This window comes from Hordeum vulgare, chromosome 6H (genome assembly GCF_904849725.1).
Source record: "Hordeum vulgare subsp. vulgare chromosome 6H, MorexV3_pseudomolecules_assembly, whole genome shotgun sequence".
In the NCBI taxonomy this organism is placed as follows: Eukaryota; Viridiplantae; Streptophyta; class Magnoliopsida; order Poales; family Poaceae; genus Hordeum; species Hordeum vulgare.
In genome coordinates, this window is record NC_058523.1 from 30,577,880 (window position 1) to 30,596,968 (window position 19,089).

The following is a 19,089-nucleotide window of genomic DNA, read 5'->3' on the forward strand; positions in this document are numbered from 1 at the left end:
GCGCCTCTATCTGGCCATAAGGAGTCGTTGTTGCCGCGCCATAACCTCAGAGTTCCCCGTGTGAGCCATGGAGGCCCGCCTCCACATGCAAGTACTTCGCTCCGCCGCGCCGCCGCCGTTCTGCATCGAGCAGACGCATCATCCCCAATCACTCTAGCTGTTGCGTTGATTTGATTCAGAAGTTGTGCTCGAGCGTCGAAACAGGGGCAGCAAGCGGGCAGAGGTACGGCCGCGGAGGCGGGTGGGTTGAGATCGACGACAGTGGTGGTTGAGGTCGGCCGCGGCGGCGAGTGGTGTGGTAGCGGCCTGGGCACACGCCAGGGTGGGCCAGGGTCGACGCGATGCGCTCGAGCGCCGCAACGGGGGCAGTGAGCGGGGAGAGGTACGGCCGCGGAGGCGGGTGGGTTGAGATCGGCAGCGGTGGCGGTTGAGGTCGGCCGCGGCGGCGAGTGGTGTGGCGGCGGCCTGGGCACAGGCCAAGGTGGCCCAGGGTCGACGGAAGGAGGCGATGCGTACGGGTATAATTTTTGCAGCGAATCGTTTTTTACTTTTGCATTGCAGATAAATGATGGAGCGCGGGTTGAATAACCAAAATTACAGTTTCCTCTTTATTATTAAAAAATAAATAAAAGGGTAGGTATAGATTAGGTAAAGATATATAGTAGTATTCCCCGTAATTTATTATTATTATTATAAAAAAAGACTTGGCTCTAGTTAAGTGCTTACAGGTGGGTCCCATTGGTTCTTAGACGCTAGGCGTGACGCTGACCGGCGGCGACGGCGGAATACAGGAGTGGCGGCGGTGTTGAGGCCCTCTCGTCTCTCGAGCTGCGGTGGAGGCACGTCTCGCCCTGCGACGGCGCGGATAGCAGACACCGGTGAGGAGGGCGTGGAACTGCGGCGCGGATGCGCGGTGGAGATTCTCCTTTCGTCTTCCTCCGCGCCAGGACAGCACCAAGCGGCTAGGGCCGTCCTTGCGCCGCTTGATGGTGAGCTTCGTGGCGGCGAGAGGCGTCGGAGGCAGCAAGCTAGCGTCCTAACTCCGCTCTCGTTATTTCTAATCCCAGGTTCAGGCACATGCTGCTGCATCAGGCGGTGACCGCCGGCGCCGGCGGCGTCCTCTGGGTCTTCTCCTCCACGGGCGTCTCCAGTTGCGATATTCAGGTCAGGTGAGGCTATGAGCCGCCGCATCGTCCGACGCGTCCTGGAGCGGAACATCGAGGAGCGGTACCGGGCAGGAGCCATTGGCACCGAGGACGCACTCCACCTGTTCGACGAATTGCTCCAGGATGCTGGGCCCTCCTCGGTCCGCGCCATCAACTGCCTCCTCTACGTCGTCGGCCGCGATCGCCCTGCCCTTGGCGTCTCCCTCTTCAACCGGGTCGCCAGAGCCAAGGTGCCCCGCAGCAATATCACCTACAACATCCTCGTCGGTTGCTGCTGCCATGCAGGCCGGTTAGACCTCGGCTTCGCCGCCATGGGCAACATCATTAAGCTGGGTTTTTCGGCTGAAGCCATGGTCGCTTTCAACCACCTACTCAGGGCCATCTGCGCGGAGAACAAGACCAGCTATGCAATGGACATCGCACTCCGACGAATGCCCGAGTTTAACTGCATACCCAATGTTTTCTCCTATAGCGTTCTTCTCAAGGGTCTCTGTGTTGAGAAGAGAAGTCAAGAGGCTCTTGAGCTTATTCACATGATGGCTGATGCTGGAGGTAGCTGCCAACCTAATGTGGTGTCCTATAGCACTGTAGTCGATGGCCTGTTGAAAGAGGGTGAGGTGAACAAAGCTTACAGCCTATTTTGTGAGATGCTACATCAGGGGATTACACCGGATGTTGTGACCTATAGCTCAATCATCTCTGGCATGTGCAAGGTTCAAGCAATGGATAAGGCCGAGGAGGTCCTTCAACAGATGTTTGATAGAGGTATTCTGCCAAATGTTACTACATATAATAGTCTGATACACGGATATTATTCGTCAGGACTGTGCGAAGAGGTGGTTCGTATTTTCAAGAAAATGTCTGGGAATGGTGTTCAGCCAGATATTACAACTTACAACATACAGATGGATTATCTTTGCAAGAGTGGAAGATGTGAGGAAGCTAGGGCGATTTTTGATTCTATGGCTGGTAAGGTCCAAAAACCGAATGTTACTAGCTACAGTATTCTGCTTCATGGGTATGTTATGGAACGGTCATTTCATGATATGCATTGTCTCATTAAATTGATGGTAGAAAATGGTATTGCACCAAATCATTTTGTGTACAACATACTGATAGTTGCATATGCTAAGGAGAAAATGGTTGATGAGGTAATGCATATATTTACAAAAATGCGGCAGCAAGGATTGAACCCAAAAGCTGCGAACTATGGAACAGTAATAAACTTACTTTGCAGTATTGGCCGAATGGATGATGCTATGTTACAATTCAATCAAATGGTAACTGAAGAATTAACTCCTGATATCATAGTTTTCAACACCCTTATAAGTGGTTTTTGTTCTTGTGGAATATGGGAGAAGGTTCATGAACTACTTGCTGAAATGTTGAATCGTGGCATCTATCCCGACAACGTGTTCTTCAACACAATTATGGATCACCTTTGCAAAAATGGAAGGGTCATGGAATCGCAAGATCTCGCTGACCTTATGATACACATGGGTGTGAAGCCTGGCATGCATACTTATAACACACTGATGGGTGGATACTTTTTCATTGGTAAGATGGATGAAGTGAGGAAGTTACTTGACCATATGGTCTCAATTGGCATGGAACTGGATATTGTCACCTATAACACACTGATTGATGGTTACTTTAAGAATGGAATGGTAGATGATGCGTTAGCTGTTTTAAGTGAAATGTTGGACAAGAAAGTTGAGCCTTGTATTATCAATTATAACACAGTGCTGCATGGGTTATTTCATACTGGAAGGACTGTTGCTGCAAATGAACTCTATCTCAGGATGATTGACAGTGGAGTATGCGTGAATATTGTGACCTACAACATAATTCTCAGTGGTTTGTGTAGAAATAACCGTGTGGATGAAGCACTACGGATGTTTCAAAACCTGTGTTCAACAAATTATCAACTTGAGATCAGGACTTATAACATTATGGTTAGTGCGTTGCTTAAAGTTGGTAGGAAGGAAGAAGCCACAGGTTTGTTGGGTGGAATCTGGGCCAAAGGATTTGTGCCTGATGCTGTTACGTATAGATTAATGATACAAAGCTTTTAGAAGAAAAATCTCTGCAAGAATGGTTTGCTGACCGTATGTTAAATGCCATCGTTAGAATGTTACTTCAGAAAGAGGAGGTGCCCAGTGGGGAAATTGATGAGAGGAGCTTCGCCCTTGAAGCTTCCGCAGCTGGCTTGTTGACTGCACTTGCTCCGGGGGGAAATGTCAGCAGTATCAGAGATTCCTCCCTTAAAAATATCACTCTTTTCTGGAATAGGGAACTGGTTGAAACCTTTTCTAGTTATTTCACCTAATCGAGGGCTGAACATTTCTTTGCAGGTTTCCTTTCCCAACCTTTTCCTTTTGTAATGTAAGGAATGTCATGCTGGTCACTTTTCTTAGCAGTAAGTCCGGGAGAACTTTGACTAGTAGTAAACGCCTGACTGGTACCATTTTGATGATCGACTATCTGTGTTTCATCTATATGGGTAACTGCTACTTCTTCCATGGAGCTGAACATTTCGCCTCAATTAAGCACAGTTTTTATTAGTTTTGTCAGTCTTGGATTTGACCTGATAAATTATCCTCGACACTTTTTCCCTTGTGTGCTGTGTCGTTGGACGTATAATAGATACTCCACCACATCATAATGTGAGACAACATTGGGAGCAAACTTTGGCAACCCTTGTCACTATCCAACAATCATACTGTTTACAACTGGCATGCTTTGATGACCATGTTGTGCCTGTTCACTCATTGAAGTTGTTAGCAGGAAGTTGACTTCTGTATCTATATTCCAAATCTCTTTTACATTCAAATGGATACATGTGGTCCTTGAAGAATCAGTGTTCCATCACCACTTACCATTTTATTCATAATGAAAATTGACGTGATAAATATGTTAAGACATGATATATTATAACTGTTGACATATAAATGCATTGCCTAGTCTTTTTTATCAGATCGGTCTTTTGGTTGCATTGGCTAGAGCATGCACTTCTACAATAACATATACTCCCTTCGTTCATAAATATAAGTCTTTTTAGAGCTTTCACTAGGGGACTACATACGGATGTATATGGACATACTTTAGAGTATAGATTTCTCATTTTGCTCCGTATGTAGCCTCCTAGTGAAATATCTAAAAAGACTTATATTTAGGAACGGAGGGAGTATTCTGAAATGTAGACCATATAACAGCATTACTTCTTTAATTTGACACTTTTTCAAGTGGGTAGTTATGCTTAGGTTCTTCGTATGATTCTGTCCTGTAGTCTGAACTCCATTATTGTTCATTATTCAAAATATCTCAATATAATAATTTACTAGGATAATTGTAACCACATGAAAAAAAGAATGACATAGCTAGCTTTTTTGCAGATGTCTTTCCTTAGCCTAAATGGCACAATGTACAAGCATGTATAAATCCAGTGATTAACTTATCTTTCACATCAGTATTCATCTAGTCATTTGATAAGTTATCATTTTTTTCTGTTTTATGAAATGGATAAAGATCATATAAATTTCTTTTCTTAGTGGGTACTTGAAAGATATGTAAACAAGGCTGGCTCTTTCCCTTTAATAAATAAGTGTCGAATCTGTAGTTCTGCATTTTTTTCCTTCAAGCTTTGAGTGGTTTGTCCGATTACCATATTTTGAAGAAATTTAGATCTGTCTGATTGAATTATTGTCCAGCAGTACATCGAGAATAATTTGTGGTTCCCGTAATACTTATTTTATTGTGATTTTGCTCATGTTATTACGGACCAGTTTTACAGCGAATGCATTTGTTCCGTGTCAGCAGTAAATTTGGTTTGTCGTCTCATGTAGCTAGACTGCCAGGTGCCAACCAATCTAGTTGCTACTAGTACTGAAACAACACACAGTTTTTTTTCTTCTCCTCAATCAGACTCTGACTAGGAGTTCTTCTAATTCCAAACCTTTCTTTTTGTCATGTCAAAGCATATTTGTTGGCTACATATATTTTCTGAAAGAAAGGATAATTTGAGCTTTCTTTCCTTGGTAGTCCTCCTGGTTGCTCTTAACATGGATGTGATAAATAGGCGCCGAGAAGGAATTTCTCATAGGTTTCATAAGTTCTAAGTACTCCCTCCTTTCCTAAATATAAGTCTTTTTAGAGATTACACTATGGACTACACTCTAAAGCATGTGTATATACATCCGTATGTAGTCCGTAATGAAATCTCTAAAAGGACTTGTATTTAGGAACGGAGGGAGTACCATACAGTACAGCTTGCTTTTAGAAATAAGTTCTAGATTAGCTTGTTAAGTCTCTTCTGTGATCATGTTCACTTATGTGCTGTGCTGATGTACTGGGCTACATGTTACCAGTTGCAACCAAGGATGCGCTTCGTAAAGGTGCAAATAAGTTTCTGAATCTAGTTATGACGGTGATGAATGCTCAGATTACAGGTGCAAGTAATGCTGATGTATTAGGCAGACATGCAGTCAGGTACAGATAAGCATGCTCTGTGATAAGCTTGCTTCCGGTTCTCTTTCTGTTGTTCTCTCTACCTTTTCTCTTGTGTGTGGGGCGCTACTTGTTGTAGCCGTTGTGTTTGTATCTCTCGATCTTGGTTTTGAAATTGAAAATTGTTCTGGCCGGCTTTTGCCCACCGTAGCAGCGTCAAAAAGGGGTTTACAAACTTCTGAATGAAGGTACGACGGTGATGAGGTCTGAGACTGTGCAGACTACAGGTGCAAGAGATGACGGCGTTCTGGAGATATGCGGTATGTGCTTCAGACTTGCTGGTACATGCCCTTTGTCCAGTGTGGTTCAGTTTTGGCTTGCTGTGTGGTCTCTTTTACTTTCCAACTTGCGTTAAAATTCGTAGCATTTAGTGATAATCTTACTATTATAGTTATAGCTGTGCCAGTAGGTTTTCATCCCACAGCCACCATTCAAAAAAAATGGTGTGCGGTTTGTTTCCTGCTGATGCTATTAATGGAAAAGGGAATGGCATGACTCGAAAAAATAAGTACCACCTATTGAAAGAAGAGAAAATACTTTTGGATGATCCAGAAATAGGAATTTATATCATTTCACTGAATAATTGTGGCATCCTGAGTGACATATGAACTACTAGCTGTCCAGTGAGAAAGAAACTATACATTGTTTGAGCTACAGCCTCTTGTAGGTGATGTTCCTGAATCCCGATTCTTGGATCGTTCATTCTACTGATAGTGATGAATCTGGAGAGTGGCACTGAAAATGATTGAAACGTACCATTAGAATTCAGGAGTGATCACAAGTAATGCATGGTAAGTTAAACTAAACTGTCTAAACTGTTTCTAACCAATAAGAGCTCATAATCTGTTTGAGAAACTGTTCATCTCGAAACAGGCTATCGCCCCGCTTTATATATAAAGCAACAACCAAAGAAAGAACACGGCCGAATAATACATGGCTGTGAGAAACAGTTCCATCAAGGAGTGTTTCCTTGATTTCTAGCTTGTCAACAACGATGAGAAGAGGATATTTTTTTTGGGGGGGGGGGGGGGGGGTGTTCCGAAGCAAAAGTGTGAAAAAAATGAAGGAAAAATAACGGTCACTTGGTAATTAATAGAACACTTGAAGGAAAAATTTGGAGCAGGCAACAAAGGAGAGCTATTAATAAAGGGAGTGATATAAAATGTTGGGGAAGAAAGAATTAGTTACTACGTACCTGAATGAAGAGGCCTAGCTTAGCTAGTAGATGACGAAGTCCAGAGCAGGGCAACTGGGATGTGTGCTGACTGCTCTCTCCAGGGCCGCCCTTGTGGCTTCAAGAGTGCAATCTCCATCAAATGACTTACAGTCACATACGACAGTCGTGAGACTGATAGGAAGGTTCTCGATTCCGAAATCAAAAGGACCACTACCAGTTAGACCACCGGTACTGAAGAGATATTCATTCGTTGCTGGGGTGAAATCAATGTTGAGCTTTTCTAGCTTGGGCATGGATCCTGCTTCAAACATGATCTCTATCCCTAATCCAGGGTACTTACTGTAAGTGAAATCCCTCAACATTGGGAATCCCATGTCACCATTAACAGTGAGCTTTCCTTCAGACATTTCTTTTCCTACTATTTGCAGAGTGAGCAGAGCAGGTAAGCCTCCGAGGATGCAGAGATCTTCATACCTGACTCTCTCCAGGTCAAGCCGTAATTGCTGAAGGTTGACGAGGGAACCCATCCAATCCGGAACCCGTGGAAAGGTTGAGCTCCAGGTAATAAGTTTTTGGAGGCCAACCGGAGTGGGGCACCATTCTTCCAACAATAAGCTGTAATCACAGTTCCAGATAGTTAAAGAACGAAGATTGTGTGTGCCTAGTTCATAGAGAGAAGATGCAATAGCTTTCATGCACTCCTTTGTTTCTTCACTGTCCTCTTGATTATTGGTAAGATCGATATTCAGCTTCCACAGATTCTGTAGCTTGCCAAAATCTTGAAGAAATTGAAGTGGCTGCTTAAAGGCTCTGACTTGTTTCAATGTCTCCAGTGCTTGCATCTTCTCAATTCCTCCTTCCGGAAATTTAACAAACTCGCCGATTAATAGATGCGCCAATTTTTCTAGATTAACTATGGATGATGGTAACTTGGATACCCCTGTGGCTGTTAGGTCCAACATCTCTAAGCAACATAGGTTTCCTATTTCTTCTGGGAGCTCACATACTCTTGTCCAAGAGAGGTTCAGGTACCTCAGCTGGAATAACCTCCCAATATATGCAAGATCATCGTCTCCCAAAAGACTGAAACCTCCAAAGTCCACAACACGCAAATGCTTGAACTTATCTAGAGAAGGGATTTCCCACAGTAATCCAAATGCTTTAAGTGATCGGGCATGAGACAATACCAAGTCAGTCCCTGGAAATGAATAGCCTCCTTCTGTAGCTTGGAGGGAGAATCGACGGACTTTCATTTGTGTCTGATCAATAGTTGGACATGGAGCACCAACGAAAGTAACAAAGTTATCTTCGACAGACTTGGATATGATGTAGTCCATAACTGTGTCATGAACTTGACAGCTTTTGACCTTGCCATACTGGTCTATCTTCACAGGCTGGATCAAACTCCTATTCAGGAGCTCATTAAAACACATTTCTCCTAACTCATGTGCTGCATTTCTTTGTTCTCCATGAAAGAATCCTTCAGCAGTCCATCTCCATATCAGGTCCTTCATCTTAATGGTTGATCCTTTTGGGAACATACTGAGGTATAAGAGACAAGTTTTTAGACGAGGATGAAGATCAAAATAACAAAGTGACAAAATCTTCATCATCCTTTCAGCAATATCACTTGTTTCAAGTGCACACCCAATTGAATCTGCCATGTGATTCCATAGATGCTCTGTTCTTTCTGTGTTAGCCAACAAACCAGATGTAAGTAAGATTGCCAAAGGTAAGTCATCACATTTTTCCAATATTTGATCAGAAACTTCTTCGATGTGTGGACGGCAGTCGTCATCAGAGTTGAATAATCGTTGGTGCAATAGCGGTCTGGAATGTACCATACCAAGAGGTCTTATATGGTAAATATGCCCATTGAATGATGACCGGCATAATTCGGCTATATCTTCACACGGGCTAGTGGTGATTATTATGCCACAGCTTGTCATGGGGAATGCATGCTTAATGACTTCCCATGTTTCTTTCTGGCATATACCGTCAATGACAATCAAGTATCTGCAAACAAACGGTTTGTGAGTGATATTAGTGTGGCTTTAACATAATGACAAATCACCGGAAGGAAAATAAAGAAAACATTGTTCTTCTTCACAAGGGTAGGAGTATAAAAAGGAAATATTAACGCCTCCAGTTTTCGAGAAGCTATCATTCTGGACATTTGCAAGGTCTCTAATACAATTCTGACCACCACTCCACCCGTTCCAAATTAAATTTGAGTCGTGTTTTGATTTGTTTTAGGAACTTAGTACACCTTTGATGAACAAATACTCTATTAACACATACACATTGATATCATTGGCACGCTGCCTATCCCTTGTAAAGCTACCAGCTAGTTTTATATATTGCCTAGTTGTACATAAACATTATCTGTATTACTAATGGACCACACAATTAAACTGTTGGAGCTTTAATACTAAGTAAGAGTAAACTTCACAGAATCAAATCAACTACGGCATCTAACACAAAACTACAACTTATTTGAAATCCTTTTTCATACACAAGCCATGCTCCTGGTTCATTTTTCAATGAATACATGGCGTTCCAGTTAGAAATCTCTACACATCATTTCTTCCTAGTTGACTGACATTCACTTGGAATACATTACAGATTTACAGTATGATTTTTACATATATGTATAATCTTGATCATGTGATATATGTCATAATGGGAAAACTGATAAATAGTGGAACGGGCGCTCTTAGAACATGTTGATTGTTACGCACATCACATGGTCCCTCCATTCTATTTTACTTAATATTGTCGTCACGAACATAATACACAACATGCTAAATTAATTTTCTTAGTTTCAGAATTACTTCGATTACAACGAGTAGAAAGGAGTAGAGACAATACCTTTTGTCTAGTAGCGATTCATTGATGTCGATAATCAGTTGTTCCACGCTCGCTGTTTTCTTAAATTCACCGGTAAGTTCAAGGAGAAGTGCTGTCAGGGTGCTTGTCATGTCTGGATTTGCTGACATTGATATAAAAGGCCAGTAGTCAAAATCTTTTACTCTGAGCTCTTCATACACCTTGTTCGCAAGAGCTGTTCCTCCAGCTCCAACAATGGCAACCAGCTTGGGTTGTTTCCGTGGTCTCAACTCACATGGGCCCTCTTCTTCTGCCTGTGGCGACTCACACTCGTCTTCTTCAGCAGGCGCTGGCTCACATACATCCTCATCTTTTGCCTCCGGCGACTCACACTCTTCTTCTTCAGCAGCCGCTGGCTCACATACATCCTCCTCTTCCATCTCCGGCGACTCATACTCTTCTTCTTCAGCAGGCGCTGGCTCACATGCACCCTCCTCTTCCACCTCCGGCAACTCACATTCTTCTTCTTCAGCAGGCGCTGGCTCACATACACCCTCCTCTTCCACCTCCGATGACTCACATTCTTCTTCTTCCTCTTCCGCCTTTGGCGACTCACATCCATCCTCCTCTTGAACCAATGGCAACTCGGATCCGTCCTCGGCCTCAGCCAGCGGGGACTCACATCCGCCCTCCTCTTCAGCCAGCAATGACTCATGTCCACCATCCACTTCAGCCAGCAGTGGCTCACTGCAGTCAGCCTCATCTTCAGTGAGCAACTTGATCAGCTCAGCTTTGGGCCCATCTTGCTTCGTCAAGAGCTCAAACATGGCAATAGCCGCAGGGTCAACAGTCGCGTGCACGGTGTTGGAGAAGGTCCCGCGGGTCTCATACCTTCCAGTTCCTTTGCCCACCCTGTTGATCTGTTCCTTCAAATCATCGCCGGTCGGACGACTAGCCTTCATCTTCTCCAGCGAGTCCTTCATCTTCTCCATGAAGAAGCCATGATCTGGCTCAACACCCTCGTCGCGGATGGTCTGCATGAAGTCATCGATGGAGTCTTCCATGTCGTAGGAGAGCTCCCGCGCCTCGTTCATCCACGCCTTGTCCTGCGCGGCAGGGTCCTCCTTCCCCGACATGTCCAGCAGAGCCGCGTCCATCGCGCAGAGCTCGTCGGCGAGGGATTTGATCTCCTCACCACGCGCCATCCCGAGGCGCTTGTGCTCGTCGCCCATTAGCGTGGCCAGCTTCCCTAGGACGGACTTGAGGGCCCCCGTCACCGCGCTCACCGGAGCCGCCTCCATCTCCATTGCTGGGACAAATTGTGGGTCTGTGCACGCGCGCGTGTGTTGTGTTGTGTATGGATGCGGAAGCAGTGTAGGCTGTGTAGATGACCCTTCCATGTGCCTTTTTATAGCATCTCTAATTGCCTCATGTTCATCGCATCCCCTCTTGCTTTTGACCGGCATACGTATGCTCGTTCCAAGCACCATCGTGCGTGAGCCTACCTGCTCGTACGTAGTACTCCCACCTGCTCGAATGCTCGATGCAATTAATTTTAAGCCCCCTTGGAAGCCAACCTGCAGTCTCGTGCCACTGGCCGGGTGGATGCATGAATGCTTCCCAAGCCTGTCGTTACCTCTACAGCTAGCAGCCTAGCACACACAACTTGACCTTTTTCTATGGATAATTCGATATATATACAATGCATGCTCCTCAACAAGTTGTAGCGTGCGTTTGTACTAGAAACTAATTATAAATCCTTATCATCATATCATGCATGCACCTGAAAAAAGGAAGAAGCAAAGGTGGTTTGGGCTTTGCCAGCTGATTATGCTCGTGTTAGGTAGAGATCTGTTTTCCTAACTTAATTAGTTTACACGTACCTGCACTGCATACTAGACGATTCAGAATGTCTTATCAAGTTTTTTGGGAATTATAAAGTCTCTATTTCATTTACACCCATCTATTCTACTAAAACATATGCTCATTCTCGACAGGCCGGGGAGGTACGTGTATGCGAAGAGGCGATCCTGAGTTTCTGTTTCAGAGGCGTTGCAGAGCGAGCAGTTCAGACCCTCCTCGTCCTCGACCATTGTCATGAACACAAGTAAGAAGCCAGGTTACTTGCTGTTCACAACTAAGATGAAAAAAAACTACTAATGCAATACGAGCAAGTTTGAAAAGCCAAGCTGTCTTCACCCAGACTATACAGCTGCCACACTACACAACTTGGGCATTTTCCATTGATATTTGCTCTTGAACAAGTTGTGTAATTATTGGCTAGCGTGTGTACATAAACTTATTTTATGTGTGCTTGAGAAGGGCTTGTGCAAGATGTTGAGGTTATTCTGAAGATGAAAAACCTTCTACCATAATTTGGGATTCAATGGGTGGCTTCCATGAAACATCATCTTCCATATTTATCTGCTGCTGCAGTTTCAAAAGAGATATACATAGTCTAGTCCAATTTCATCAGATAAAAGAGCATGCTTGCCTTGTGAAGGACAGTGACATTTGACAGTTGTTGTTTGGAGACTTCTTATGATATCCGGTACATCCTTACATGGAGAGAAACACATGTTGTATGGAGTGCATCAAACCTATTTGAAAGCTTAACAACAAACTTATATGAAAGCTTAACAAAAAACTCATCTGCAGTACGGAGTGCATCCAACATAAATAGATAGCATGCAAAGTTTGATACTTGAGGGTTAGGTATCCGATCAGTATCTTCCAACAGATAGCCTTGGTGATTCCAACATGTAGTAATCAGCTTACGCTTCTTATTGTGCAGCTGATTTTTTTTTTTTTTTGCCTTATATATTAGTGTCTTGACGGCTGTTTAGTTCTCATTGAAGGTGCTGGCGTTACTGAAGGGGTGACTAGAGTTAATAGTCGGGGTATATATATTGAGGGAGATAACACTTGCTTGAAATGAGAAGGTTAATATCTAAGTATGTGGGTTTGTAAAATCTGAGATCTTGAGAACAAGAGAATACTCTGATGTAATATGATTTGTGAAACTTCATGACTAAAGAAACAAATTGTGGTCTTCTTTTCTTTTTTCTTTTTCTGTTGGACTGCTACTTGAGGGCATGATATTGTTTTGCTCCTGGACTGCTATTTGAAGGCATGAGGTTAACCAGGCACCGACAATATCTTGAGTTAATTATTGTATAAATACATTATAGTGATCTTTATTGTTTTTGTTATATTCATATAGTATCAGTTTTTTCACTTAAGCACGTAATTGCCTACCGACTAGGATGAATGAGGAAAATTATTACTAAGGTAAACATACGTCACACGTTCACACTTACTTCCTCCGTCCCATAATATAAAAGTATTTTCGACACTACATTAATATAAGAGTAGTGTAGTGTCAAAAACAATTTTTATATTAAGAAATGGAGGGGGTACTTAAGATAACAACCCAAGCCAATAGATGCAGGAACAATTATGATGAAACACTCAACTGACGAAGCAAATCATATCTATACCTACTAATAAAGCAGGTATTACTTATGCCCATTCATTGTTAGTACTTGTGCAAAAAAGTCCTTGTGTTTTTTTAATTAACCCGCAGTCTAGTAAATAAGTGAAAAAAATGTTTCGTATTTCTGCTTCGTGCCGCATCCTATGCCGTCTGTTATGGGCCTCGTGTGCTTACGGGCTTTCTCCTTGCTTTCCTAGGATCATGCCAAAAAATTATATGATTTCGGCTAAATAATAATACCACATCGCTCCTTTACGCCTAATCTCACCGGTTCATATATGTACATATTGATGATTCAACAAACTATCACAAAAAATCAGGAAACAAAAGCAAGGAGGACGAGGCATAGTGAATACTCAGAAGTGAGGAGGATGAGACATAGTCAATACTCTTATTCACAAGGAGAAGGAAACGATGGATCGAATAATCGATCAAAGAAAGTTGTCCGGATGGATAAAGAAGAGCAGATTGCAACACCATGAATCGGGAATCGGGAATCGGTTATCAAAGATCAAAGAAAACAATTTGGAATCGATTATCAAAGATCAAAGAAAGTTGCCGCTGCTCTCGCATCCCAAAGGCCGAAAGAAGAGCACTCAAAGAAATGGAACAAGGAGGAGGTTTGGGCGGCAGAGCAGATGAGCAAAAGGGAGGTGTGGAGGAGGAGTCGCCGGCCATAGGTCCGGACGCGAGGCAAGGCACAGGGTGTGTGGGAACGACGCTGGAAGGGGATGAGGAAGAGACGAGAGAGGGTGTGTGTGGATCGAAGAGAGGAGCAAGAGGGAGGTGCAAAGGAGGAGCCGCGATGGTCTTGGGTTGGTTGGACTCCCCCTCTCTCTCTTTTTTCCTTTTAAAATTAAAAGAAACTTGAACAAAAGAAAGATGGAGAAGGGATCTAGACCAACATAGTTATTTTTGTGGGATAAAAGAAATATGGAGAATTTAAATAAATTGCTTTGGTGACTTTTACAAACTTTATATCCGCTGATGGATACATCAAGTTTTTCTGTGGCAACGATGTGCTAGTAACTCGATAAAATGTTAAACATGCATCAATAAAGTAGGAAAACTCTTACCTTACATTGAATGATCCGCACGATCTATCCGTCGTCCGCTGATCTTGCCTCGCTCTGACGGACGAGACCTTGTCCGCACCCAACAAAGCAACGACCTAGTCACGAACCGTTTCCTGAAGCTGAATCGTTGTTTCAGAAAAACTGTCCTCATGTCCACGTCGCACATCGTTGTTTCAGAAAAACTGTCCTCATGTCCACGTCGCACCTCACCCTGGTGCAGCGTAGCTGTTGCCAAGATGGTTCGTCCCTATGTTGCAGAATTTTTTTTTACAACAAAACGATTGTTTCTTCCCCAATAAAGTAACAATTTTTTTTGGCAAAATGGCATTGATTAGTCAAGATTAAGCTTGTTTTGTTGGGACCCACTCAAGGAGTAGGTACCTTTTAAAAATTAAGGTATGCTGCTTATTGTCACGTGCACACGGTATACTTTAGTAAAAGGCGAAAGAATAGTTCGCTTTGCGCTCATGACGCAGCTGCTTGATTTGTTCAGTGTGACACAGCTCCCATATATAGCCAGCTAGCGCTAGTCTCTTCCTTCTCCCGGCGATGTGGTACTATTAGCACGAGACAATGTTTCTTCAGTCTAGCATTTGTGGGCCTAAGCGTGAGTTTAGCCGGGTTTGACTGTCCGTGTGGACACAATGGGTGCCACACGCTCTATCTAAAAATTTGAGTTACATGTATGCTTCAAATATTCTGAATATATATTATTCAAAAAATAATTAAATTAAAAGATTAAATGTTCATTGTACATTTTAAATTTTTCATGCAGCGTGAGCCTGTTATGAACATTTAAAATGTACAATGAACCAAAAGGACGGAGGACCATCATGTATGCTTCAAATGCAGCAAATGTAGTATTATCACAATGCAGCAAATGTACAATGAACATTTAAAATGTACAATGTTCATTTTTGTTGAGTAAATAGGCAATTTTCCGAGTACATTAATCCACAAAATAATAACTAGCATGGCATTGACTAGACTAATAACATACTGATCTTGAGCTAACCTAGCACATACTACGCATATAGTGGATACATCTATGCAAACAAGTAGTACTGCTAGAATAAATACGAACATGAGGATAAACAAGTCATACCCTCCAATCGGCCAGTTGGCCGTAGCAGCAGCAGCGGCGGCGGCGGCAGTATCCTCTGCCGTCTTCTTCTCGGCTTCCTCGCGGAGACGATCAGCTTCGCTTGGTGAAGACATGGCGATGACGAGGGCGACGCGGACGTAGACGAAGCAGACGGACGGAGGCGAGCAGTCGCGTGATCGCTCCCCAAAAACCTAATCGCCCCTCTCCCGTACAGGAACCGGAGAGGCGAGGTTTCGGAGGCCTGCTCTCCCGTCGACCGTGTACGCGGTAAACGGGACGGAGTCGCCGGCGGCAGCAGCAGTCAAGGAACGAAGGCGTGAGGCAGATGTGATCTGATTCTCGTGACGGCTAGGGTAGGCGATCGCGTGCTTATAAAGGCGGCTGGGTGGAGAGACGGGGCCAAGCCCACGTCCGAGTCGGTAACAACCAGCTCGGCTCATTCCCGCAACCCGTGTCGTGACGAGGCGTGGCGTGGCGAGGCGGGCGGCGGAGGAGGAGTGCGCGAGGGCACCTTCTCGTCTCACTCTCCAATAGCATGTGGAAGAGAGACCCTTATAAAGGGGTCCAAACTCTCCTCCACTAGCGGGGTGGGACTAAACTCCCACCACCTTGCCATGCCACCACCTACATGGGCCCTTGTAGATTTTCTGAAATTCTCTAATGGGCCTAAGGCCCACCTCCAAATTTCAACAATCCCCCACCAGATCTCAAGGGCACATCGTGTTCCCTCGTTCCAATCACTGTTTTAATATACCAGCATTTCAGTGAAGACCTATTAAGGTTGAGCTTCACCTAGAACAAGTAGCTACACTCCTTTACAACTGAACAATGGACTATGCCTTGAATTGTCAGCTTGGCGTAAAAGAGCTTCACCACAAGTCTTACTAGTACTAGACTGCCGAAGGTGACCCCTCGGGTGGAGCATATTAGTCACACTCCTGGCCTATTCATGAGTTTACTAGAGATCACCCAAACCTCATAGACTGTGACCAGCAGTCAAGCTCATATAGGTGTGTTCCTCCAAAGATCGCTCTGTAGGACAGCATCTTGCTTACATGTAAGCTTTAGAACACATTAAGACAGTAGTCATCCTACCATACAGTATCCGAGAGTATTGCATCTCCAACGGAGTGGGTTAGTAAAGTTACTCTCCTCAGTTCACCACTGGCTTGTTTTCCCAGGTCCTACTTCACGGGATCTCCGATCATATAGGTTAGGTTACTACCATGGAAACTCATGTGGGTCTCATACCCATCTCCCTCGATGCACTATCTATCACAACACGTGATAGCCCTTTTGTAAAGGGATCTGCCAGATTCTTAGACGTTTGGATATAATCCAACGCTATCACTCCGGAGTTTCTCAAACGTCTGACAGACTTCAATCTCATTCTTATATGTTTGTTGGACTTCATATTGTCCTTTGAACTCTTCACTTTAACAATAACCGTCTGATTATCGCAGTTCATAAGGATAGCCGGAACCGGCTTCTCAACCACAGGTAAGTCCATCAAAAGATCTCGAAGAAATTCTGCTTCGACACCAGATGTGTCTAATGCTGTTAATTCTGCTTCCATTGTCGATCTTGTTAAGATCGTTTGCTTGCAAGACTTCCAGGAAACAGCACCACCCCCAAGAGTAAACATATACCCAGTAGTGGCCTTCATCTCATCAGCATCAGAGATCCAATTCGCATCACTATACCCTTCAAGTACCGATGGGAATCCCGTATAGTGAAGCCCGTGGTTGACAGTACCTTTCAAGTAGCGCATAATTCTTTCAACAGCACGCCAATGAACATCGCCCGGGTTTGCAACAAACCGGCTAAGTTTGCTCACATCAAACGCGATGTCAGGCCTCGTTGCGCTAGCTAGGTACATAAGTGAACCGATAATTTGAGAGAATCTCAATTGATCTATAGCTGTGCCTTTAAACTTTCGAATAAGCACACTAGGATCATATGGTGTTTGACAAATTTTGCAGTCTGAATATCCAAAGCGACTCAAAATCTTATCAACATAGTGGGATTGCAGAAGTGTAATCCCACCCTCATCATCTCTCAACAGCTTGATGTTCAAGATAACATCAGCCACCCCAAGGTCCTTCATCTCAAAGTTTTGAGACAGAAAAGACTTAACCTCCTCAATTACTTTGAGGTTGGTTCCAAATATCAGTATGTCATCAACATACAAGCACAATATAACTCCTTCGCCCCCACCATGGCGATAGTATACACATTTGTCAGCTTCATTAACAACGAAGCCAGCAGATGTCAGAGTTGTATTAAACTTCTCATGCCATTGCTTAGGTGCTTGTCTCAGACCATATAAAGATTTCAGCAACTTACACACCTTTCCTTCCTGACCTTCTATCACAAAGCCATCTGGCTGTTGCATATAGATTTCCTCATTTAGCTCTCCATTCAGGAAAGCCGTCTTAACGTCCATTTGATGAACGAGAAGACCATGAGAGGCCGCCAATGAGAGTAGTACTCTAATGGTGGTCAGTCTAGCCACAGGTGAATAAGTATCGAAGAAATCTTCCTCTTCTTTCTGGGCATAGCCCTTGGCCACAAGCCTAGCCTTGTACTTTTCAATCGTACCGTCGGGCCTAAGCTTCTTTTTGAACACCCACTTGCATCCCAATGGTTTGCAACCATAGGGACGATCAGTGATTTCCCATGTCCCGTTAGCCATGATGGAGTCCATCTCGCTACGGACAGCAGCTTTCCAGTAATCAGCATCTGGAGAAGCATACGCTTCTGAAATAGAAGTGGGATTATCATCCACGAGGTATACGAAGAAATCATCACCAAAGGTCTTTGCAGTCCTTTGTCTCTTGCCCCTACCACGGGCTTCCTCGTCATCCTCCTCAGGATTTTCATCATGTGTTTGTTCATAATATTCCATAGGAATGGCAGGTTCAGGAGTTATCTCAGATTCCTGTCTAGAAGTGCTTTGCATATCTCTCATGGGAAATATATCCTCAAAGAATGTAACATCCCTCGACTCCATTATTGTACCGACCTTCACGTCAGGTACCTCAGATTTCACTACTAGAAATCTATAGCCTACGCTATTCTTAGCGTATCCCAAATTAACGCAATCCACAGTCTTTGGTCCAAGCTTACGCTTCTTGGGGATCGGTACATTGACTTTTGCCAAGCAGCCCCAAGTACGTAAGTACGAGAGTGTCGTCCTTCTCTTCGACCACTCCTCGTAGGTAGTGACCTCATTATCTTTTGTAGGAACTTTATTCAGGACATGACACGCGGTCAATATAGCCTCCCCCCACCATGCCTTGGATAAACCCGATGTATCTAACATGGCGTTAACCAAATCAGTTAGAGTACGGTTTTTCCGCTCGGCAACCCCGTTTGACTGGGGTGAATAGGGAGGCGTCCTCTCATGAATAATGCCGTGTTCCGCACAAAATGAATCAAATTCGTTTGAGAAGTACTCTCCACCACGATCAGACCGGACTCGTTTAATTTTCTTTTCAAGTTGATTCTCAACTTCTGCCTTATAGATTTTAAAGTAGTGTAGAGCCTCATCTTTAGTATTTAACAGATACACATAGCAAAATATAGTGGAATCATCTATCAATGTCATGAAGTATTTCTTTCCACCTTTAGTCAACACACCATTCATCTCACAAAGATTAGAATGTATGAGTTCTAATGGTGCCAAGTGTCTCTCCTCTGCAGCCTTGTGAGGCTTGCGAGGTTGCTTTGCT

The 19,089-nt window shown here is 43.8% G+C and overlaps 2 protein-coding genes, 1 long non-coding RNA gene and 1 other non-coding gene across 6 annotated transcripts; 2 read left to right on the forward strand and 2 right to left on the reverse strand.

Annotated features, from left to right (window-relative positions):
- Positions 1–738: 738 nt before the first annotated feature.
- On the forward strand, positions 739–3,730 carry LOC123402688 (protein Rf1, mitochondrial-like). 2 transcript variants are annotated; one of them, XM_045096626.1, is made up of 2 exons: positions 739–989; positions 1,068–3,730. In XM_045096626.1, exon 2 carries the CDS (start codon positions 1,178–1,180, stop codon positions 3,239–3,241), a length of 2,064 nt encoding a protein of 687 aa, XP_044952561.1. In that variant the 5' UTR covers positions 739–989; positions 1,068–1,177; the 3' UTR covers positions 3,242–3,730. The 2 variants fall into 2 exon arrangements, with proteins under 2 accessions (XP_044952561.1, XP_044952562.1); XM_045096627.1 differs by having other exon boundaries at positions 739–878.
- A 556-nt stretch (positions 3,731–4,286) lies between these two features.
- Positions 4,287–12,947, forward strand: LOC123402690. The gene is made up of 3 exons (XR_006611327.1): positions 4,287–5,932; positions 11,676–11,785; positions 12,525–12,947. It is a non-coding gene; the product is annotated as an uncharacterized LOC123402690 (long non-coding RNA).
- LOC123402689 (disease resistance protein RGA5-like) lies at positions 6,217–11,186 on the reverse strand. Of its 2 annotated transcripts, none has more exons than XM_045096629.1 (3): positions 9,721–11,186; positions 6,998–8,865; positions 6,217–6,407 (listed from the first exon to the last, which is right to left on the reverse strand). In XM_045096629.1, exons 1-3 carry the CDS (start codon positions 11,166–11,168, stop codon positions 6,235–6,237), a joined length of 3,489 nt encoding a protein of 1,162 aa, XP_044952564.1. In that variant the 5' UTR covers positions 11,169–11,186; the 3' UTR covers positions 6,217–6,234. The 2 variants fall into 2 exon arrangements, with proteins under 2 accessions (XP_044952564.1, XP_044952563.1); XM_045096628.1 differs by having other exon boundaries at positions 6,868–8,865; positions 9,721–11,180.
- A 1,662-nt stretch (positions 12,948–14,609) lies between the features above and the next one.
- On the reverse strand, positions 14,610–14,728 carry LOC123406477. Its single transcript, XR_006612175.1, has one exon. It is a non-coding gene; the product is annotated as a U5 spliceosomal RNA (small nuclear RNA).
- Positions 14,729–19,089: the final 4,361 nt, after the last annotated feature.

Bases quoted from the DNA above. Each gene is read 5' to 3' on its own strand.
- LOC123402689 (XM_045096629.1), bottom strand. From the start codon at position 11,168: ATGGTGCTTGGAACGAGCATACGTATGCCGGTCAAAAGCAAGAGGGGA. The intron at 8,866-9,720 runs GTATTGTCTCTA...GTTTGTTTGCAG, and splicing joins GAATCGCTACTAGACAAAAG to ATACTTGATTGTCATTGACG. The intron at 6,408-6,997 runs GTAAGTCATTTG...AATCATTTTCAG, and splicing joins CACGACTGTCGTATGTGACT to TGCCACTCTCCAGATTCATC.
- LOC123402688 (XM_045096626.1), top strand. From the start codon at position 1,178: ATGAGCCGCCGCATCGTCCGACGCGTCCTGGAGCGGAACATCGAGGAG.